The sequence below is a fragment of the Lithobates pipiens genome, unplaced genomic scaffold, assembly GCF_037356315.1.
Source record: "Lithobates pipiens isolate NorthernLeopardFrog02 unplaced genomic scaffold, aLitPip1_a1.2 Scaffold_13, whole genome shotgun sequence".
In the NCBI taxonomy this organism is placed as follows: domain Eukaryota; kingdom Metazoa; phylum Chordata; class Amphibia; order Anura; family Ranidae; genus Lithobates; species Lithobates pipiens.
Window position 1 is genome coordinate 280,064,507 of NW_027507718.1, and position 24,486 is coordinate 280,088,992.

The following is a 24,486-nucleotide window of genomic DNA, read 5'->3' on the forward strand; positions in this document are numbered from 1 at the left end:
TTTTGTAACAGTAACAAAAAAAAAGTTTTTTCCAAAGTTTTCGGTCTTTTTTTGTTTATCAGAAAACAAAGATCCCAGAGGTGATCAAATACCATCAAAATAAAGCTCTATTTGTGGGAACAAAATGATAAAAATTTTGTTTGGGTACAGTGTTGTATGACCGCGCAATTGTCATTCAAAGTGCGACAGCGCTGAAAGTTGGTCTGGGCAGGAAGGTGTATAAGTGCCCTGTATTGAAGTGGTTAAACTCTTAAAAAAAAAAAAATGGTTGCCTGAGTTGGTCTTTATATAAAGCAGAGTTCCACCCACCCTCCGATGCTACTTGGCACCTTTTTGGGGGGTAGCAGATACCTGTCTTTGACAGGTACGCTATCCCCACTTCCAGGAGACCGGACCACATCAAATTATGTCAGCAGCTCGGCTCCCTCCTCCTTCCCCCACTGCCGGGCCAGTAGGAGAGTGCAGTGGTGTCTTGTGCATACGCAGTAGGGACCGGCGTGAAGCCATAATGCTGACTTTTAATTTTTGAAAGGGTGGGCGGAACTCCGCTTTAAGCATTTAAGTGGCCGATTTGAACCAAAAGGTGATTTATAGATTTTTACGTAAAATCTATTATTATTAGTACTTTAAAATGTATAGTAAAAATGTTAAATAAGTGTATTACATGTATTATTATTATTTTATATTGCAAACAGGAAAAGATGGACCTGAATATATCCAAGTTGCAGCTAGCAGGTGGAGCCCTAAGCAAGCTTTGTTAGTACAGGCTGCCGTGGTCAGAGTATGGCAAAGTTTATACAACAGGTTGCGTTTGGTAAACAAAGCTGCTGTGCCGTGCCACAACCATGTGTAAGGCACACGATCATCTTTGAGCCGCCTCTCCGTCTCTAAAAAAAGAGACTCACTCACTTTTCAGATTGGCAAACGTAATTGCACATGTAAATGAACGGTTGGACTGTTGAAGAAAAGAAGAAGAGGCAGCATAATGTTCTTTTTTCAGTTTATTTTCATTTAATGTGGTAATTTAGATTTTTCAATAACATACTGAACCAACATGTTCTTATTTATACTGAATCTTCTGCAACGTGTAGTTTTCTGTCAATTCTTTTAAAAACATTAATAAAACTTACCTTCAAAAAAATGTTACAAGCTCTTGGCAACAGGTTACCTCCAACTCTCTCGAAAGAAACGTAATACCTACTTAATTCAGGAGATCTTGTGCATGCCTGCATTACTGTAACTTATCTAATGAGAGGATATACTATGCTTTGTATCAACATACGACCATTATATCTTAGGAAATAATGCACACAGAAAAACAATTCTACTGACATATATAGCCAATTTATTAAAGAACATCATATTCAAGTAATCTCTGTAGACAATTACATTGTTTTATAAGAGGCTGTTCATTCTTATTATGAATATGCTTCCTGTACAATATGCTGATGTACTGTGAGCAAACTGACCATCGAACAGAACATTAAAAAAGTATTGGGTTTAAAGCTAAAATGAAAAACACAAGTCGATACAGCTCTTCATATATTGTAAGCTCAAAAAGTGAAGATTTGCTATGTTATAGGGATATTTAGAAATATTGATCAAGCAGTACTCTACAGCCTCAGTATATCTACTGTATGAGTCCCCACTGCTCCGACTGCTAGTCTCATTAAATTTGGAGTGGGATTTGATGATGTCACTACTGTTCTTTTCACTAATCTCCTTCCTGAAGTCACGAAGAGGAAAACCTTGGCTCTACCAAGATGGCCAAGTCCACATAGTGCATAACAAGGCATGATAAGATAGTAATGAAGGAAAAATCATCAGCAGAGTGACCAAAGTCAATGATGGTGATTAGTCTTTTGCTTTCTACCTAAGATTTGTTTGGGCAGAGCATCCAGTTCAAGTGGTTGTTAAGGCTCAAGGTTTAAAAAACCTTCTGGTTGCAGCAGACCCCCGATACTTACCTGAGCCCCATCTCGATCCAGCAATGTACACGAGAACCTGAGGCAGCCATTAGCTCCTGCTGATGGCAATCACAGGCAGTTAGCCAATGAGAAGAGAGTGGGGGAGGGGCTGATCCACGACCCTGTGTGTGAATGGACACGTAGAGCCGTAGCTTGAGAGTGAGCTTGCTTGGGTGCCCCCCTCAGAAGCTGCTTACTCTGGGGGCACTTGGCAGGAGGGAGGGGCCAGGAACACCCCAAGAACAGGAGGATCCGGGCTGCTCTTTGTATAATCACTGCACAGAACAGTTAGGTATAACGTTTGTTATTTAAAAAAAAGAACAAAAAAACAAGACTTTAATATCACTTTAAGTTAAATATTGTTTCATATAACAGAAATAAAAACATACATTTTCCTATTTTTTGATACTTTTGTACAGAAACAGTAAGACTAAGCCCCTGTACACACGGTCGGAGATTTCCACAACCAAATCCGTCGGATTTTGCCCGTCGGATTTTGTCCGTCGGATCTTGTCCGAAACTGTTGCATACACGCGGTCGGACAAAGTTGTCGAAAAATCCGATCTTTCAGAACATGATGACGTAATTTCATTACGATGGGACTACATTCAGGCTAGTAGCCAATAGCTTTGATGTAGGAATTTGATCTGAGCATGCGTGGCACTTGGTCCGATCAAAATTCTCTACACATGATTGGAGTATGTCTGATCCAACCAGTTGGTCGGGAAATATTTCCAACATGTTGGAAAATTGGGTCGGATGGATATTCGGACGGAATCAGTCCGATGCATACCACACACAGTCGGATTATTCGACAACGCGGTCCGATAGGACACATTCCGACTGATTCTCCGACCGTGTGTACAAGGGCTAAGACTGGGAGTGGGAGGGGCAGTCCATGTCCGACATTGAATGTGTTTGACAGGAGGAGAAAGCAGAATGATGAAATATCCGTGATTGGCTGCTCCCTCACTGTCCAATCAGCAGCACTCCTTTAAGATCCACCCCAGGTTTACTTTCAATTTAAATAGTTTTTTTTAGGCCAACCTGGTCCAAATGGACTATTTCCTTTACTAATTGATGTTGTCACTGTCAGCGCTGTATAAACTGTAGGTAGTATCAGCTGCATACAGTATGCAACGTTGTGTTACGGTGGCAGTACATGGACTTCCCTTGGCCGGTTTGTGTTATAGTGAAGATATATAACTGGGTCCCATATAGCAGCTTTTAGTGAATAAAAATGAAAAAAAAAATGGATCCATTATTTTACAATATAATGTTTCTGTATGCGACTCTCATCCCCCCAGCATCAGAAGTATAGCACTGCCTGTACATTCCTGCATGAGTGAGACTAGGAATTTAAAACTCAACAACTGGATTACCACCACTAGGAGGTAACTTGTTTGTATACAGCACCAAACAGATTTCCCTGGAGTTCCACTTATAAATAGCAGGAGATTTGGAATGAATGATGTTGATGGTTTTTAAAAATGCAGGCTTCAGGTCTGACATATTGATCTGGCTTCACTAGCTACTGAGCATGCTTATTCTAGGTCAGGTATTTAGCAGGAGGGAAAGCGGGGACCAGGACAACCCCTCTAAACCTGTACACCTACTTAGCAGATCAGCAGTGGTAACTTCCATTTGTCCATCCTAACAAGTTACCTTTGAATGCCACGTGTATAATTTTTCTGATTTAAAATGAACATAGCGACTCAAAATTATCGGAACAGTGTAAAAGTACACATGGTTTTATCTTAAAGAGAGAGTAATGAGTTTTTTTTCCCCAAGATACACACTCTGTGACATTACAAATACTTTTCCACGTTAATGGCGGATAACTATATAAATATGCCTGTAGTCCAGCACTGTAATGGAATAATGAATCTGTACAAACAGAATTCGTTTACTATAAAGATATAAAAACTAAACTAAAGTGATAGTAAAGGTTATTTTTTTTATTTAAATAAAAAATCTGCAATACTTACCTGCTCTGTTTAAAAATATTGCTCAGAGCAGTCCCTTAGCTCCTCTTTTTCAGTCCCCCGCCAGGTGATGTCTGCTCCTCCTTCTTCTGGGAACCCCCTTAGCAAGTTGGGTGCTAAAGGGGCACCAATGCAGGGTGCTGAGCTGGGCTGTGTGCATCCACAACTAGTAAGCCATGCCCACACTTCTATGGCTCTCGCTGCTCTCAGTGTCTCCTGTGAGACCATGAAGAGAGGAGAGCAGTGCTGCAGCCAGGACAGCGCTGGATCTGTGACTCAGTCAGGAAAGCATTTAGGGATTAGGGAGTAGATTAGGATGTGGGGAATTTTGCAGATAACACATTAAGGTAAGGAAAATGTGAGTTTAATTTTGTGCATGCAGAGCATGAAAGTATCACATCATGGCAGTGAATAACCACACAGGTGGACAAATTTGTTGGTATCCATGCTTCATTTCTCCTGAAAAAGTGATGAAATGTAAAGCAATTGTCTCATTGTTAACTGTATGCCTTTCGTATGTCATAGAGCAAAGCAAAGGAAGTGTGAAAAAGATACATTATTCCCAGTTGTACAAATGGATTTCTAAAAAATCCTGGAAAAATATGTTGGTACTCCTAGAAAAGATTATAAATAATTAGAACATAATGATATTTTAAACTAACTGTACTACTGAAAGTAGTCACTCTTTAGTACCTGTCCTTTTTTGAGCAATAAGGCTGAACGCAAGAAGACTCTACTGTTGAAAGAAAAACATAAAAAAGCCTAGACTAGAATTTGCTGAAATGCATATTGACAAGCCACAATGCTACTGGGAGTATGTGCTTTGGACAGAAAAGACAAAACTGAAGCTTTTTGTCACATCAGCTCTATGTTCACAGATGAAAACGAAAGCTTTTAAAGGAAAGAACACCATACTGAAATATACTGTATATAGCAGGGGTGTTCTAACTATGGCCCTCCAGTTGTTCAGAAACTTCAATTCCCATCATGCCTAGTCATGTCTGTGAATTACAGAGTTTTACAATGCCTCATGGGATATGCAGTTCCGCAACAGCTGGAGGGGCATAGTTTGGAGATCCTTGCTGTATAGTGTCAAAAAACGGGTCCTCCAACATCAGAATCTAAAACACAGCTAGAAGCACCCATGAAGAGCTAAGAACAAATAATGGACTATTCTCAAATGGCCTTCTATGAGCTCCTGATCTGAATCCTATCGAACACCTAATGTAGAGAGCTAAAATATGCAGTCTGAGGAAGGCACTCTTCAAATGTGAGATAGCTGGCGCAGTGTTCTAGAAGAGTGTGCCAAACTACCTGTTGACAGGTACCAAAGACTGATTAAGAGCTACAGAAATCTCTTGTTTGTAGTGCCTCCTTAAATCAGAGTTCCAGGAAAAGGAAAAATGCTCCTGTGCTGATCCCACACTGTAAGGGTTAAATGCTTGTTTAGGTCTAGGGGGCTAGAATTTTATTTACTTACCTGATCCTGCTCTCCTGCAGCCTTCATCCCAGCTGTAAAGACAGGTCCTGGAAAGCCTCCTCTCTCCCTTGCTCTGCTGGTCGCAGGTCCCCTGACGTCTTCAAGCCCAATGCAGTGCCCATAGCTCAGCATTTGGCGTTAAAATGCCATGGGAAAATCCACTTCCAGAGTGTGTGGAGTAAAGAAAAGTATCAGCTATTGGGGGGAGCAGAGGACCGAGTAAGTGAAACTACAGTACTTTCTGTAGGCCCCTAGACTTAAACGAGCATCTAACTTTTGCAGTGTGGAGGCAGTCCCACTTCATGGAAAAAAAAAAAAATCCTTTCCCTGGATGTGAGCTTTAAATGTACCATCATTTTGTCCATGCAATTTTCAAAAGCAAAGTCTGATTTTTATTAAATATGAAACAATGAGAAATGCCAATTACTTTGTAATTTTTAAACTTTTTCAGAGAAAATTGTGGGTTATTTTTTTTTTTGTGGAAGGATAACAAACCAGATATCACTGTATGTTCACTTTTCAAGCCTTGTGTGTGCCACTTTATCTCTTGGATTATATGTACTTCATGCTTTGCTGAGAACCAGGGCCTATTTTCTTTTAGATATGTGTGCAGTGGCAACTACTGGATTATATAAATATGAATGAGTTGCAGTAAGAAAGGGTTTTTCTTTTTGTTTATGTAAATTTTTAGTATTTAGAAAGATTTTTTTCACCTTCTAGCAAACACCCATAAGATACCAATAAATTATCATTAACCACTTGCCGACTGCCCACTGATTAGCAGTGGCAGAATGGCACTCCTGCGCGAATCGCCGTAGCCGTAGGAGTATAGGGGGCGCGTGCACACCGCATCCCTAAGGAGCCTGATGCACCTGCGATCGCTCCAGACAGAGCGAGTACGGGGATTTGTGTGTGTGTAAACACACAAATCCCCGTTCTGTCAGGGGTGAGGAGACTGATCTGTTGTTCCTAGTATATAGGAACAAAAACCGGTCTCCTCCCCAAGTCAGTCTCATCCCTTTGATTGCCCCCTAATGTTAACCCCTTCCCTGGCAGCGACATTTATACAGTAATCAGTGCATTTTTTTTTTAGCACTGATTGCTGTATAAAAGTCAAAGGTTTCAAAAATGTGTCAAAAGTGTCCGATCTGTCTGCCGCAATCCCGATAAAAATCCCAGATCGCCACCATTACTAGTAAAGAAAAAAAAAATATAAAAATAATAGAAATGCCATCTATCCCCTATTTTGTAGATGCTATAATGTTTGCACAAACCAATCAATATAAGCTAATTGTAAAATAATATATATCAGCCTAAACTAAAGAAGACATCTTTTTTTTTATTTGGGATATTTATTATAGCAAAAAGTAACAAAATTGTGTTTTTTTTTCAAAATTGTCCCTCTTCTTTTGTTTATAGCGCAAAAAGTAAAAACGCAGAGGTGATCAAATACCACCAAAAGAAAGATCCATTTGTGGGGAAAAAAGGACATATATTTTCTTTGGGTACAACACCACACGTTTGGCTTGGTCAGGAAGGGAGTAAATCCTTCCGGGCCTGAAGTGGTCAAAAACCAACCAATTGATACAAAGACTGCAAAAAAAATCCCTAAAATTAGTTCTCTTTACATGATGTTTCCCTTTTAGGTACTAGGTGTGTAACTAAACAAATTCATCTCAAAGCAGTTAAACAGGAGGGTACTATAAAAGTGTAGCATGTTATTTGGAATGCAGTGTATAATGCAGACCTTTCATCCATGAACAAATATGAAAAGGAAGCCATGTTGTTGGGACAATGAAGTGATTTACCCTTGATGAAATATTTGCGCTGGCCCCTTCGGGCCCACTTTGTGCAGCTTAGTGCCAAACTGAAGGGAGTTAGCCATTGTTCACATCAAAGTCAGGCAATAAATCCCTCTTATTTGTGTCTCCATCTTGCTTGGATAACACCCAGTTCAATTCAATTTAATTCATTATTAGCCAGTCAGAACGTATACATAAAGTGCTTCATATGTTACTTGTATACCACTATGGCTAAACATCCCACACTTTTTTTCAAACCCACTTCAAATTATCTAAATATATAATTTTTTTCCAAGACTTCAGTATACTTGACCAATACCTACACAATGTATGTGGCAGAAATGGTTACACCTAAAAAAACACAAACGGATGATGTTTCTGAAAATTCTGTCCATAATTTTCTACTAAACAGCTACCATCTATATCATGACGATTACTTTTTTTCTTACGCCAGCAGCACCAGGTAACATAATCGCATATCAGGTTATTTGTAATATACAAAGTGTATCTTCATTGTTTAAATAAAAAGAAAATATTGCAAGTCAGTGCTTTTAGATGGAAACAGCATACTTCCTATCTTGATCCTCCATTCCTAAACAATAAATTGGCTAATGGTGCTTGTTTGACTGTCATTTGTGATTGAACAGTGTAGACATTGCTGTCTGCAGATATATTTACAGATCTTTTAAAAGGCCAATATAACAAAAAAAATTCATGATTCCATGACCCAAATATAACAAGTTCCCTGGGTCTCTATAGGCCAAGAGATTTGAGATTGCATGATAAATGCAATTTCAATGTAACTCTATCATCTAATAGTAGATCATTTCACATTGGTATACAGACACTTTAGCGGTACTTCTGAATAGGTTTTCCAAAGCCATGAAATAACATATAGGTGGGCAGAGCTCATTTTAAGCCCTTTGTGGGTATGCTGTAATGTTCAGAAGTATTGGCTTGTTTTGCTTAGATCTGTGGAGAAGGGACAGTCAGCAGGCCAGTTGGCTTCATCTTGTTAATTCCACCATCCAGAATACAAACTCGAGGATATCCCAGTTTCACAAGATGTGCTGCAAACTGGAAGAAAAACAATATGAAAATGCAGTTATGAGAAATATACAACCTGCATTACAATGGGAAAATTGAATATATTTCAGGGTTTACCTTCCACTGTTAAAACACAATATAACATTTCAGCTTAGACCCCAAATGACTAGGTAATTAAGATTTGGCGCCAAGTACAAAGTCCAAATCATCTTGCTTATAATATGAAAGAAGTTTTTCAGGCTAGCTTTGTTTAGCTGAAGAGCTCTGTAGAATGTCAGTGGCAGCAAACCAACATACTACACTAACAACCTGTTTAGCTGTCAAGTAACTAAATATGATCTCCACAAAGGAGCACTACAACAGGTATCAGTTAACAAATTACAAATTAAATAACCACATCAATAATTTAATAGTGTAATTGTAAAAAAATATACATATATAAATTAATACATTAAAAAAAAATTAAAGTACTCTGCCCCAGAGCGTAAACGCAAATACGTGCGGTGGTCCTGAACGCACACAAACTATGATGGTCCCACACCTGTGAAGTATCATCATGAACGTCAGATCATGGGCAGTAATTCCCCTGTACATCTAAAGTGTTAACCTGTAAAGGCTTTTAAAGTGTCGCCTATATAGTAAAATGTACATCATTTGTCGCTGTTGTGCAGGCGTGCACAATTTTAAAGTGTGACATGTTCGGTATAGATTTACTCGGCGTGACATCATCTTTTATATTTTACAAAAAATTGGGTTATGTATTGTGTATTTTGCATTCAAATTTAAAAAAGGTGTATTTTAAAAATTTCATCCCAAAAACTGCATTTGAAAAACCGCTGCGCAAATATCGTGTGGCATAAAAAAAAAAATTGCAAAACCCACCATTTTATTCCCTAGGGTCTCTGTTAAAGTATAATATTTTGGGGGTTAGAAGTAATTTTCTAGCAAAAAATATTGATTTAAACTTGTAAACAAAAAGTGCCAGAAAAAGCATGGTCTGACTGATGCAGCAACAGTAGTGTACTGAAATTGTCCACCTTGTAATCCTACAATGTTTTAATATAAACAGTAACGTTAAAAAGTAGAAGTGGAAAGTAAATGGATGCTGGAGAAACATGTTTTTTTTTTAATACAATTCTAAATGAACATACTGCACGCAGTATAGGCATGAAGAATTAAGGAATAAAATATGAAGGCAGTCACTAACAGGTCAAAAGTACAATGTAGAGGCAAGTAACTGCTTCATAAGTGCCAATATAGAAACTGGCTACAGTTTAGCTCATAAATATCTACAGAAGGTGCAAACAGTTTTGCCAGTAGAACAGTGACACAGGATCTAAGTGAATGGAGCTTAGGCAGCTGTTGGGCATCTAGCCTTTTGCCCTTTGTTAAGTCACAAAGCAATCACACCCTATGAGTATGTTATGTTTTTGTAATCTGTTCTTTACTGTAATGCATTAGGGTGAAATTTAATCGTCCACCAACTTTGCTAAACCAATTTTGTGAGATGTCAAAAATGTCTGTGTGTTCATAGTAAAATGAACTGCAGTTTTCCTAAAGCTGCAGAATGACCAATTATAGACTTCAGAAAACAGAGCACAAAATAGAAAGCATGAAAACAGAGACTTGAGCCAGTCATTGATAAGCCCTGGCAGATTTTGGGAAGAAGGAAAAAACATAGAAATATGTGAGTTAACACACCTCACAACCAGTGGCGGAACTACCACCATAGCGACCCGTGCGGTCGCTACGGGGCCCGCAGCTGAGGAGGGCCCGGTGAGCGGGCGGCAGGTGAGCCGCCGAGCTCCCTGTCCGCTCGGCGCTCGTACAGTCACACTGACTGTACGAGCGGACACAGCCAGGTGACTCGGCGGCGGCGGGGGGTTGTTGGGGAAGCTGCAGGGAGGCTTAGTGGGTGGCCAATCAGCGGGTGGCGGGGCAGAGAGATGACATCATCTCTCACCGCCCGGCGCCCGCCCTGCAAACTGCCAGCTCCGCTCTCACTCACTGTGCAGGCAGCAGAGATTACATCCTCTCTCTGCTGCCTGACTCAGACTGGCAAACAGAGCGACTTTAACAGGAAAGTGACAATCCGCAATGTGTGACAGGTGACATGGCAAATGGACAATCCGCAATGGATGGCAGGTGACATGGCAAGTGGAAAATCCGTAATGTGTGGCAGGTGACGTGGCAAGGGGACAATCTGAAACTTGTGGCATGTGACGTGGCAAGGGGACAATCTGAAACTTGTGGCAGGTGACGTGGCAAATGGACAATCCGCAATGTGTGGCAGGTGACGTGGCAAGTGAACAATCCACAATGTGTGGCAGGTCACGTGGCAAGTGGACAAACCGCAATGGGTGGCAGGTGACATGGCAAATGGACAATCCGCAGTGGGTGGCAGGTAACGTGGCAAATGGACAAACCGCAATGGGTGGCAGGTGACGTGGCAAATGGACAATCCACAATGTGTGGCAGGTGACGTGGCAAGTGGACAATCCGCAATGTGTGGCAGGTGACGTGGCAAGTGGACAATCCGCAATGTGTGGCAGGTGACGTGGCAAGTGGACAATCTGAAACTTGTGGCAGGTAACGTGGTAAATGGACAATCCGCAATAGGTGGCAGGTGACGTGGCAAGTGAACAATCCGCAATGTGTGGCAGGTCATGTGGCAAGTGGACAAACCGCAATGGGTGGCAGGTGACGTGGCAAATGGACAATCCGCAATGGGTGGCAGGTGACGTGGCAAATGAACAATCCACAATGTATGGCAGGTGACGTGGCAAGTGGACAATCCACAATGAGTGGCAGGTGACATGGCAAGTGGACAATTTGTAATGTGTGGCAAGTGACAATCTGCAACTTGTGGCAAGTGGACAATCTGAAATGAGTGGCAGGTGATGTGGCAAGTGGACAATCCACAATGGGTGGCAGGTCACGTGGCAAGTGGACAATCCGCAATGTGTGGCAGGTGACGTGGCAAGTGGACAATCCCCAATGTGTGGCAGGTGACGTGGAAAGTGGACGATTTGCAATGTGTAGCAGGTCACGTGGCAAGTGGACAATCCAGAATGGGTGGCAGGTGGACAATCCGCAACTTGTGACAAGTGACAATCTGCATCTGGTGGCAGGTGACACACTCGAGGCTCCCACTGATTCTGCATTATGGTGAGTTGAACTATTTAATTTTCTATAACAATGCAATAATAGAAATAATGTGTTTCAATCATCCTGACACCATAACACAAATGGTGCCGTGATAATTGAAGCGCCAACATCAGCCATTGCCCCAATAAATTGCCCCCATAAAAGTATTTTCTATCAGTGCCCCTCCCGAGACTAGAATCTGGATCCGCCCCTGGGTGGGGGGGGGGCCATACAACATTTTGCTATGGGGCCCTGTGATTTCTAGTTACGCCCCTGCTCACAACCCTCCTACTGGACTTGGCCAGAACAAATATTAAAGGATACGTTCACCTTTAGGAGCATGTTAAATTTTAACCCATCTTATGGTGTAACATGCCCCTATTTACCCTCTTTTCCATCTCCAGAGTGCCTCTCCCTGCGACAGCAGACAGGGGTCCTCTCCCCACACCCGTTGTAAAATCTTGAAAATGTCAGAACCGCAGTATTCATTCACAGCAGTCTGTGAATTAATAATCTACCTTTTCCATCAAAAGATGACCTAACGCTTTTCCGTCAAAAGATTATCTTACTCATAGCTGGTTACCAGCTATGAGTAAATCCTTTTTTTTGACAGAAACGCATTAGCGTTGGTTGCTCTGTGGAACATTTTACTCCTTGGAATTAATCTTGTTGCCCTTAATGCTCCTTTGAACAAGTCCTGCCTGCCATGTGGCAGATGGACTTGCAGTTTCAATGGACTGTTTGCGTGCTTATGAGCACATTCATGGTCCATTCACACTGCTTACAGCTCTGAAACTGAAAGTCCATACAGAGGTATGGACAACAGAGCTGTGAGCAGTGTGTGCAGGGCCTGACATTGCATTCACGATCCACTGATGGCTCCTGTGAAAAAAAACATATTAAATGCCCTTTTTTTTCCAGAAAAAATGTGTTTATTATTTTTTATTCACAAGGGTAAACCTAGCCTTTAACCACTTAAGGACCGAGCCTCTTTTGGAGATTTGTTGTTGAATTATTGCTCTTGCTCTACCGATCATGGCGATACCTCACATGTGGTTTAAACAAAGTTTTCATATGTGGGTGCTGCTCTCGTATGCGTTCGCTTCTGCGCGCGAGTTTGGCAGGACAGGGTGCGTTTAAATTTTTTTTGTTTTTATTATTTATTTTACCTTTTATTCTTACACTGTTCTTAAAAAAAAAAAAAATGTCACTTTTATTCCTAAAAAGGGAGAGAAAGAATAAGAGAAAGAACAAGAAACAAGAAAGACAGCCAGATAGAGGGATGGGAAAAAAAAAATTAGGACAGAGAGAGATAAAAGGATAACAAAGAGAAAGAGTGGTACATTCTAAAATGTACCAGAAGGGGTTTTAATAAGGTACGGGTGGAAGGGACTCAAAGAGCGCTAAATGTCTTTGGGTTAGGGACACAAATTACTTGTGTTGCCTTGGGTGCCGACAACCCACGCTACAAAAATATTTTTACTGTTAGGGGACTTCACCACTTGGGAAACTTTATCAAGGGGTCACGGCACTAGGAAGGTTGAGAACCACTGATCTAAATGAATATCTTGCACCACTGAAACTTGGTTGCGGCCCACATATCAGTTGCTTGGTGGCAGACAAGTTCTAAATCATCTGTCTACAGATAATTTGCATATGGAACCATAGCTTTTCCGCCTAATTTATCCTGCTTTAATTCATAATCAGTAATATTTTCTTCAAGCCGACATATTTAAACATTAAAGAAAAAAAATAATTAAGATTAACAAAAGGGGCAATTTGGAAAAATGGGAGCGCAAAGCAAAAGGGAATATGTAACAGAATTCCACCAGCAGCATAAGGTCAGCATGTCTGCATTGGAATTTCCTCTGTTTTACCATTGTGCAGTCCAAATAATGAGGCCTACCATTCAGATTTGGTTAGTCTTCTCAGGATAAAATGCACTTGGTATTCCTGTGTGTACATCTGCTCCAGGCCTAGGCATTTTTCAGGATAAGCACCTAGCAATTACTCTGCTTAATGTCTTAATTGTTTCCAGACAAGAAAATTGATTGATCAAAGAAGCACTAACTACTATAGGTGACAGCTCATAATAAGACAATTTCATGACAAAAGCAGGCAAAGGTGTGATGAGTGACTCCTTGTTGCTGTCTTTATTTGTAAGGGTTGAGCTAATCTGCTATGACAGCACACCACTGACAATATAAACGGAAGGAGTACTGTATCTATATCACCAGAATAATCTTCAATTTTACAAAATGTATTTTATGTTTAACTTTTATTTTCTTTGTCACTGTTAGACTGTTAATTCTGCAGGTAGCAATACATGAAAAGGTGTAAATAAAACAAATAACCAATAGATGGAAAACTGGTTACTTGCGGATTGTAGAAGAACGTTCATTTAAATGACCTACCAAGGCTGTCAGGAGGTGCACACACAAACCAGCCACCATCAAGACCCAGGATTGGACAGTACCATCCTATCTACAAATATCTGGCTCAACTAAGCATCTATGTTCAATAGAGATGCAAGAGAAGAGGAGGGGAGGAGAGGAGAGCATTGCTACTGTGTCTCATCACAGAGAGGAACAATAACATGTGGAATATGTTTTCTAGACCATAGTCAGACAGTAGTCATTCGACATTGGATTGATAACCAATACAACTGAAAATTACCTTATCTCAGTGTCTGGGTATTGTGGTAAATGAAGACGTATAAACTCATGTGGAACTGCGGTGCTGCTTGAGGCTTCAACAGGTTCTCTTCTGATAAAACGGTGGGAGTGCAGGTGGGGATGGAGAGAAAAGTCCTTAGCCACACATCACTACAGAAACCTGTGTGTGAAAAGTGAAAACGGTCTCAACCTGGGCTCCAAACAGGCCACACCTCCAATGTGTTTTGTCCTGCCCATGGGGCTTAATTATGGGGATCATGATTAGGTTTTTGTAGTGATACGAGACTAAGGACTTTTCTCTTTAAAATGAAGAAGTGTAAAAATGATTCACAAACATTGCACACTGTGGGGAAGATTTACCAAAACTGGTGCACACAGAATCTGGCGCAGCTGTGCATAGTAACCATAGAAAATCTCCGGCAATGTTGCATCTTTTATTCTGTAAAAATCATTCATACTACAGAGATACAGGCCAAATATGCAGATGTGTGAAAATAGACAGAAGGCCATGCATTTTCTAGGACATTTGTCCTAATCGTAAAAATCTGTAACTATTTTTATACAAGTAGATAAGGTGTTAATGCTGTGTGCCGTACAAGCCAATGTTCAGTCTTTTTTAAGTGGCAGCATATTATTGTTCTCCTCTTCCAACCTCATTGCTTATTTTACTATCTGACAGACACATATATAAGGCTCAGATTAGTCACATATATAAGGCTATTTTTTTCTATACACACTTTATTAATACCTGTCCTAACATACAGTAATTATGATACCCTGGCTCTAATTCCTTGTTACTAGCTTTCGTTAAACTTACAATGTTGCAGATGTGCCTCTATATACGCATCATATAGTATATATTTTTTTGTAAGATACAGACTTCTTTAACAATGAGAGGGAACTGAACGAACTGCACTTGAATGAAGATATTTGAAGAAGCTTTGAGAATTAAAGAATAATTCCAGGCATAGCTATATTATGCATACTGCAGTTACACTGGTCCAGCTTAAACCAATGTAACTATGTATACCATATACAGGGATGATGCTCCTGGAAGGTGGAAATCACTGAAGTAGACAATACTGCGTCAGTGATCTCCACTTGCTTCCCAGTCCGGTGCTGAGCAGCTGCCCTAATACATTGGGACCATAGGAGATTGGTCACTTGGCATGGATAACATTTAGAGAATGCTTTGCATTTTATAAAGTCCAGCAAGGATCTGCTACTGATGGCTTGGTGCCATAAATCACAGCCTATCCTTCAGAGGTCTAGTGGCATCCATGCTTCCAATGGCCTGGGCTGTTTTGGCAGCAAAAGGGTCTTTTATGCCAGCAAAAAGGGAGCTACTCAATAATTGGTGCATGGTCATAAAGTTACGGCTGATAAGTGTATATTATTATTATACAGGTTGTGTATAGCGCCAACAGTTTGTTCAGCGCTTTACAACATGTATACATACTATGCATAATATATGCCTGTAATTATTCTTTAATTTATCTTAATTATATATTGTAAAGGTGAGCATACAGTAATAGCTCAAATTGGACCTGGATCCCAGGCTTGTAGTTGCCTAGCCAAAAACCTCTTGACCTTGTAGGATAAACATCCATGGCCTATTCTCTAGTAAATATCACTGCTGCAGGAGAGGGTGGTGTGTTTAGAAGATACTAGAAACAGATCTGCGTTTCCTCCCCCTCAGCATCAGCTATGAGCAAAGATGGATACAGACACACTGATGCCATGACCATTCGTAAACCCTGTTTTAATGGCTTTTTATTCATGTCAAACAGGTTTGGAATTCACATATACGTGTAACTGTATTTGAATGAAGTACCTCATACTAATATTAAACAAACCCAAATCTCTTCCACACAGGCCCTTTATATGTATTTTAGGGCCAGTTTCTAAAGAAATATGTAGTTGCTAAAATGGAAGGTGCTGCCCCCGTTCTACATACACAAGTTTATGTACAGTGGCTTTGATGGTACTTTAAGAGCAACGTTATAGCAAGAATTACTACTTCCTGACACTTTCCAATACCTCAGAGCCAAAGTTGATCCATCATACCATTAGCCCTTGGTCCTAGCAAAGAGTCTAGATATAATATATGTTTGCATCCCAATAGCTTAAACTTACAGATTATGGCATTTAACATTTTAGACAAGAGTTTCTTGTTATTTTAGAAAACCGAGATCCTTGAATAATTGTTGGGACCAATGGAAGTATCTTATTATTAGAAAACAGGTCAAGTTTTGTCAGGATAGCAGAACATTTGTTGATGGAATCAAGGTCATGGTGCTGAAGCAGTGTAAATATTAGAATGGGGTGTATTTTTATTCATAATACAGGATATTCCAACTGAATTAAAGTGGATCGTCTATTCGTAAAGCAATACAGACATGTATACAGCCCTGTTGTAAAGATCCAGTTTTATGGAATAATGGTGACCCAGGGAAAATGTCCTTTTGTCTTTTTATTAAAACTGCTCTAGTAAATACAAAGGCAGTGATTTAAAACACATTTTGAATCAAAGTGGAAGTGAAACAAGAGAGGAATTCAAGACCACCTTTAAAACCTCCGTGTCCATAGTGTGAAGCTGCGAGTGCAATAAAAAAAAAAAAAGGAACAAATGGAGCTTTAACTTGTATTTCTGTAGCTTTAGCATGCTCTTTGAAATGGAAAATTCAAGCTAATTGGAATGGGGTTGTGGTTTTAATCACACATTATTTACATTCTCCTAGCAGCTTTTAACTTTCCTTATACCAGTCTGCTAACGCATGTTTGGCACAGTGGTGGCAAAGCCATAACAAAGACTTTCATCAATGCCAGCACAGAAATAGAGCAGCAGCGGAATTCTTTTTTTTGATGTACGCATTCCCTACTCCTTACTAATACCCTCAACATCTCACTTCAAATAAACTCTGGGGTTTCACTATTAGTGTTAGGACGGACTAACTGCTCCAAATTCTTACATAGTGGGGAACTCTGAGCAAGCGATCTGTGTGATGGCTTTAAAAAGATTTAACGCTCTAAATGTACACAGCAGCCTTTTAAAGTCATTGCAGTGCAATAATCCAGGCCACATGAATCTGACATTCTGGAAGTCGTTCAAAATATTTTCTGCTTTATCACTCCTTTAATATCCTTTAAATCTTTATCAGTTTAAGTAAAGCCAAAATGTTTAGTGTTAATTTAGAGGTGGCTTAAAGGTAATGTGATTTCCCTTGCCATCTTATAAGTTGCTGTGAGTTTCAAGCTCTGCTTTTTAACCCTCTTACTGCCAAGCCGAGCGTTGTGGGTGGGGGCGAAGTTGGGGCTGGGGGGGCTTAGTAAACATGTGTTTACTAAGCTCCCCCCTGTAGAAATGAGGGCGCATGCAGCGATCTTCAGTCCCTATCTCTGTCTCAAAAAAAAGATATGGGGGTCTGTTTAGACCTCTGATATCTCACCAAAGACCTCCCCCCCAACAAAAAAAGTAAAATATGACTGTAAAAAAAAAAAAAAAAAATAGGAAAAAAACAAACACAAACCTGATCTGTCCTAATTTGCCAGAAGGAGAAGCCGGAAGACAATAGTGAATGTAAATTCGCTATTGTCACAAGTGGGTGGGTTCGGGTGCAACGCTCTGCGCCCAACCTTTTTTCAAGCCTCAGGCTCTAATCATGTGGCTTGAAGAAAAAAAACTCATACAAATGTCTGACTCTGGCGCCCTGCAGGTGGGCAGTAATCCAGCGTCACTAATGGACTGGACGCTTCTGGTAAGACACTTCTCACATGGAGCGGACTCTGTCAAGCAGATCCACCTGCTCAGCGGGGGGATCTGTCTGCTGATACTCACTGAGCAGGCGGATGACAGGTCCGTGTCCACTTCGATGAAGCAGAGACAGACACAGCTCGGTATTCTCTATGGGACGGTCAGATGGAAATTGACCACCTGTCCATTTCCATCAGATGCCACCTGATCCAATCTGCTAGATGGATGGGGAATGGAATCACCATCCGTCTGTTTTTAGCAGACTGAATCGGATGCAAGCGGGTGTAAACGGACACATGTCCATTTACATCAGTCTCTCCATAGAGAACAATGAGTGGGCCGATTGGGCCCGCCTGAAAAACGGACAGGCAGACTCGATCAGAGTGCTTGTGTGAAAGGGGCCTAAGGCCTTGTTCACACAGCGCTTACACAGCATACCTTTACAGGGATGCATAGGTGTTCAGGCAGGCAGTCCCACTGAAGTCATTTGGGATGTATCACCTGCACGAACAGAGCCGTTGCTCCCAATTTTACATCCACGTAGGTCTGCATGCATGTCCTGAACTCACACAGCCTGTGTTCAGGGTCATGTACCAACACTCACACAGATGTCAGATTGGGAACAGAAGCTATGCCTATGCAGCCATTGCATCCCAATTGCCATAAACTGGACTGCCTGTACGGGATGCATGGAACACCTGTGCATCTCTGTGTGGGTAAACATGGCCCTCTATGGGCATACACTTTAGTATACCACATGTGAACGATGCTTTAGTACTAATTTAGCAGGAATTTTGTATGTTACATTGCGTTTATGTGCAATATTAATGATGTTAGTGTATTTTTTGTGAAAATAACAATATGATGAACATTTGCTCAATTATTGCGGGGCCCAAAAAATCAGTAGCACTTTCTTTTATTCTACAGATCATTTGCTTTTAAAAAATGTCTAGTTTAAGGGGTCTTTTCAAATTCTGAAAGCTGTAAGTGAAAAATTAAAACCTCCAGATTTTTTGAGAATTTTTTGGGTACGTTCGATTTTCACCATTTTGCAAAAATGTGCAATTTAAAATTGACAAATATTTGTTAGTTATTAACTCCATACAGCTTAAGCTTTTATATTCAGTAGGGATTTAGCAGGAATTTGGTCAAATTAGCTGTGTTTTTATCTGATAATAATGGTTTTAGTGTATTTTTTGCTTATATATTGGTTTAATAAACATTTGCGCAAACACTGCAGGGTCTAAAAAATCAATAGCACCTTCTTTTTTTTTTCTAGAGGTCATATGCTTTTATAAAATATATGGTTTTGGGGGTCTTTCACAAGTTCTGAAAGCTGTAAGGGAAAAATGGAAACCTTAAGATTTTTAGAGAAATGTGGATATTTACACTTTTTTGTCTGTTTAAATCTCACCATTTTGCAAAAAGCCACAATTTAAAAGTTACAAATATTTGTTATTAACTCAATACAGGTTAAGCTTTTATTATTTAATAGGAATTTTGTAAAATTTGCTGTGTTTTTATTTGCTAATAATGGTTTTAGTGTATTTTTTTTCAAATATATTGGTTTGATAAACATTTGCCCAAATACCACGGGGTATACAAAATCAGTAGCACCTTTTTATTCTACTGATCATGTGCTTTCAGAAAATATATGGTTTGAGTGGTCTTTCAAAAATTCTGAAAGCTATAAGTGAAAATTAAAAAAGCAAAGGAAAAATTGCAAAAATGGTCTGGCCACCTGAGTGTACAAAATGGAGCACAGAGCCTGGCAGCGAAAGGGTTAATTTGCAGTAGAAAGATAACATCTGTAATCAAAGAATATGCATGTATGTTAAATACCCATCACCTGATAACGAAAACTTCAAAAATCGGACTGTGTAAAAGTTACCAGAGGTGGTTACAAAAAGAAAAAGCAATACAGATGTGAATGCAATACAATTAGAAAAGTCTCTTTAGTGGGAGTAGCTAAGACAATAAGAGGAAACCTCTCTTTTAACAATAGACTACAAATGATATGGCAATTTGAGCTAGAGTAAATTTTACATCATAATGCAATAATAAAATAACTGTAGGCACTGGCAAATTTACCAGATCTCAGCAGCATTCAAGGAATCTAGGAGTTCAGAGGTCTGACACCATGCAGCTTCTATCAGCTGATAGGCTGCGTTCTCTTACTAACAAGTAGATCAAACCTTAAGTTAAACCCCAGCCTAGCACAAGAAAAAAAACCTTTGAAAGCTGCAAAGACTGATTTCCATAAACACTTTTTTTTTCCTGAAACAGGGTAAGTGGAGTGTAAATGCAGTATGTGGAAGCTTAGAGGTCTATAACAGTGGCTGATACCTATGGTCACAATAGCTAATGGACCTACAAATACCCAATGTTCAGATTTTTTTGAATCTGACACTGAATTCCTATAGAGGGCAAGAAGACAGATGCAGTGTGCAGGAGATATTTGTATTCAACACAGGCCATGCCTGGATATTCTTTCAACATAATCTGTAATTTACATTGCATTGTATTTGTCCATCTGGTAAGTATAGGTGACTGACTTCAACTCAGAAATCTTCCTACAGGCTTTAATACTGAACTGATAGGGCAAAAATCTGATGTTGCAGGGCTTCCAACAATCTAGGGGGCAATAAAGTACCAAGAGCAAACACTTAAGCAACCCATAATTAGTAAACATCTATAATCTTTCTAAAAATTCAACAAAAAAAATTTGATTGGTTACCCTGAGTTAGTGTGAATCATAATTTCTAGAGCTCTTACAGGTTCAGGAGACGATTGCAGTTCTACACAGAACACAATGATTTTCAGGACGACTCAATAATCAAGTGTAAGGCCATTCAAATGTTTTACTCCACCATTTTTGCTCCTCTCTAATTAAAAATGGTTTTAAACGTAGCAGAAAAAGGTGGTAAATATCCTAAGACATGTCTTTTCCAAAAAAAAGTATTATTTTCCAATGAAAAAAAGGGGTTGGAGGTATACAAAACATAGTGGGATTGACACATAAGTACAGTTGCCTTGCATACATAGAGTAAAAAATAAAGAAAACGTCATATAAAAGGGGAGGAAAAGTAAATAAAAGTCCAAAATCTACATGCAAACAATGTAACAGCAAATGGACAGGAACCTACTGGCCCTATTTAGTATGTGTGAAATTCCTTTTCCAGTCCACTGTGTCAATCTGAGAATCGGGGAATCTCTCTAGAGGGGTGGTCCCCTCAATCGCCACAACCCATTCCAAATCACAGGTACAGCCTAGCCAATAATGCTGCAACTGAGCGGAAGGCAACCCCTTCAGAAAAAAAAGATAGTAAACGGGGATAGAGACAAGTAACCATCCCTTCTCTAAAAAAAAAAATAAATAACACTAGACGTTTCCCCGAGAGGTAGGAGATCCAAGGATCCCAAACTTCACTTTGTCATTAAGGAGCTAAGACATGTCTTAAAGAGGAGTATGGGTTTGGCTTCCCCCCCCCCCCATTATACTTACCTAGGTGGATGCAGTATCGGTCCTGCACTGAGAACTGAGCTATCGAACATCGCTGATGGCTTGGTTCTCCTGGCTCCCTGAACAGAGAGCTGCTGCCTGTCAATCAGCAGCTCTCTTGCTCTGTTCCTCCACGCTCACTGGCTCGCTGAGAAGCTGAGACGCCTATCAGTCCAGGCGCCTGGTGGATCCAGACTCCTAGAGTCAGGATGACGCAGTGCCTGTACTGATCTCTGTGTGACATCAACAGCTGAAAACGGGTCACAGAAGTGCAAAACAAATTGCACTCCTGTGACCCATAGGAGAAGCCCAGCCAAACGAGCTCAGGCTGGACGTCTCCTTTAGGTCTACAAGGTCATAATAAATATTTATATAGTACATATCAATATATCATCATTTCGCTACATAAATCTATAATCAGGTTCACACAATTCAACAGCCTTTTACTGATAAAGCTACTTTGATATCTGCAATGTATTTGTGATGCTTCCTTACATCAAATAACCTTGTTGCATTTCTTAGTGTTCTTTATGGACAGTATTTTGACAGCATATAGAATTGATAAATAGAAAAATGCTAAAATAATCAAATTATGTAAATTCAGTTTGTTTTGTATATAACTGAAATTTAAAATTATTATTTGGGTTGCAATAAATTATTACTGAATTAACATCTACCACACAGAGATTACAATTTTGGCAACTCACTTGTTTTCATCCATTAAACATTTGGGTCTCCTATAACTGTGCCAAGAAAGCAAAATCGATGCCAAGCTGAAAAGGGAGAGGATGTACACAGATGGGGCAATCTGCCTGGAGTCCTATAAGTTGTGTTCACACCACTGAGCTGCAGTGATGTATGCTGAAAAAAGTAGGACACTACTGCATTTTTGCCCGGTACAACTGGCTCCGAAGCACTACACTGCATCTCAAAGCGCTTCTGTGCATAAAATTGAATGGAATGTTGTTTTGTGACATTTAAATAAAGTTGTAAAAAGAAAAGTAAACACTGTGATGCTTTGTTATATTGCAACGGCACTGCTCCTTTCACATCACACACTATTGGCTGAAATATAAGGAGGCCTCTCGTATGAACAAGCCCTTAAGCCAGTGATGGCGAGCCTTGGCATCCCAGATGTTTTGAAATTACATTTCCCATGATGCTCATGCACTCTGTAGTGTAGTTGTGCATCATGGGAAATGTAGTTCCAAAATATCTGGAGTGCTGAGGTTCGCTATCACTGTCTTAAGCTGTCTTCATATTTAATATTTTTCCGAACATGCTGCCCAGTGTTTTTAAGAGGCTCCAAATGTTTGTCATGGTGTAAATTCAAAACCAATAACAAATAGGATTACATTCAGAAATTGTTACACTCAATTAACTATCGCATAGGAAAGTGTGGACCTGCAAAGCAGATTAAATAATTGCAGCCAAATTTCAGTTTACCATTCTCAAATTGGTCTACCATTCGTACCCTGACCATTATTGGTCTGGGTACCAATGCAATAATGATATGTACCACATACACAACTGACGTAGGAAAACAAGAAATGGCAGCATGACTAGGGTCTTTGAAAAAATAACTATTTTTTTTTCCTCCCAAATAATTCCAGATAAGTCATATGTAAGCCACTGTGATCCTGATTTGTTCAACGCTGCTATGTTCATAATATTGTTTAAAAATTGTCCAGAAGCCTTACTTCTTATGCAAACAACAATTGATCCTATACAGGATGTTGTGATTATTTTGTAGAAGCTAAGACATCACCTTGCTGGACCCTAACAATGATCTTCCTTCATTGCATAGGGAAGCATACATAACCAGTAGCGGCACAGTGACTAGCAATTCTGCCTAGCAGCACTAGAGTCGTTGGTTTGAATCCCAATCACGACGCTATCTGCACATCGTTTGCATTTTCTCCCTGTGCGGGCATGCTGGTAGGTTAATTGGGTCCTGTCAATTGGTCCTAATATGTGTATATATGAATGTGAGTTAGGGACCTTAAATTGTAAGCTCCTTGAGGGTAGAAACTGTTGTGAATATATAATATATAAAGTTATGTGTGAATTGATGGTACTGTATAAGTACCTGTAATAAATACATAAACCTGACTAACTAGAACTATGTGTATAGCCGACGAGTCCATGTGTCATTTGATTTTAATGAGCCTTTCATTTGGTAGTTGTGGTTCTGCAGAACGTCACTTAAAGTGGTTGTAAACCCTTACAAACCACTTTGACCTACAGGTAAGCCTAGATTAAGGCTTACCTGTAGGTCCAAGAAATATCTCCTAAACCTATACGGTTTAGGAGATATTTACCCAAAGACAGCCACCGCTGTCTACGGCGCATGTGCCGTAGACAGCGGCACGCAGGTGCACTGGGCAGGCCGCAGATCGCGGTGATATGCCGCGAGTGTCGGCTCCCATGCGCATGCGCGGGAGTGACGTCATCGCAGCTCCTGTGAATCACAGCGCCGGAGCCGCGAGACCCGGAAGTCGCTCCGGGATCCATGGCAGCGTCGAAGACGGAGGACCGCTTCGGGGGCTTCGTTCTCAGGTAAGTTATTCATAATTAGCTAGTATGCTATGTATACTAGCTCATTATGCCTTTGCCTTGCAGGGTGTGTTTTTTATTTATTTATTTTTTTCCCTTTACTTCCTCTTTAAAAAGGCAAAAGTTTTTCCACTTTTTTTTTTAGAAGCTTGGAACTTTGGGGGTGTCAGAGGGACCTGTTTCAATAATTTTTAGGGCAACATTCACATTCTGAGCCAACTGTTCAGTTTTTCAGAACAAATGCAGATGAAAAAAAATATTTAAATTCACTATTTTAAACAGCTTTTGGTGCATAGAAATTAAACAAGTTATGCCTCAAAACCATGGATTTTTGTTTGAAGGTTGTTGGCTCAAACTTGTCTTGCATACACACGGTCACGCAAATTTTGGGCAACAATTCTGAACGTGGGAACGCGGTGACGTACAAGATGTACGATGAGCCGAGAAAAAGGAAGTTCAATAGCCAGTGCGGCTCCTTCTGCTTGATTCCGAGCATGCGTGAACTTTTGTGCGTCGGACATGTGTACACACGATTGGACTTTCCGACAACAAGTTTTGTTGGCGGAAAATT

At 40.1% G+C, this 24,486-nt stretch overlaps 1 protein-coding gene across 1 annotated transcript in view; it reads right to left on the reverse strand.

Annotated features, from left to right (window-relative positions):
* Positions 1-1,322: 1,322 nt before the first annotated feature.
* TBCK (TBC1 domain containing kinase) overlaps positions 1,323-24,486 on the reverse strand; it is a 446,663-nt gene continuing 423,499 nt past the window's right edge. Inside the window, exon 26 of the mRNA XM_077476674.1 lies at positions 1,323-8,311. Within this exon, the coding sequence (XP_077332800.1) occupies positions 8,201-8,311 (111 nt within the window). The 3' untranslated portion in view covers positions 1,323-8,200. The remainder of the gene's footprint in view (positions 8,312-24,486) is intronic.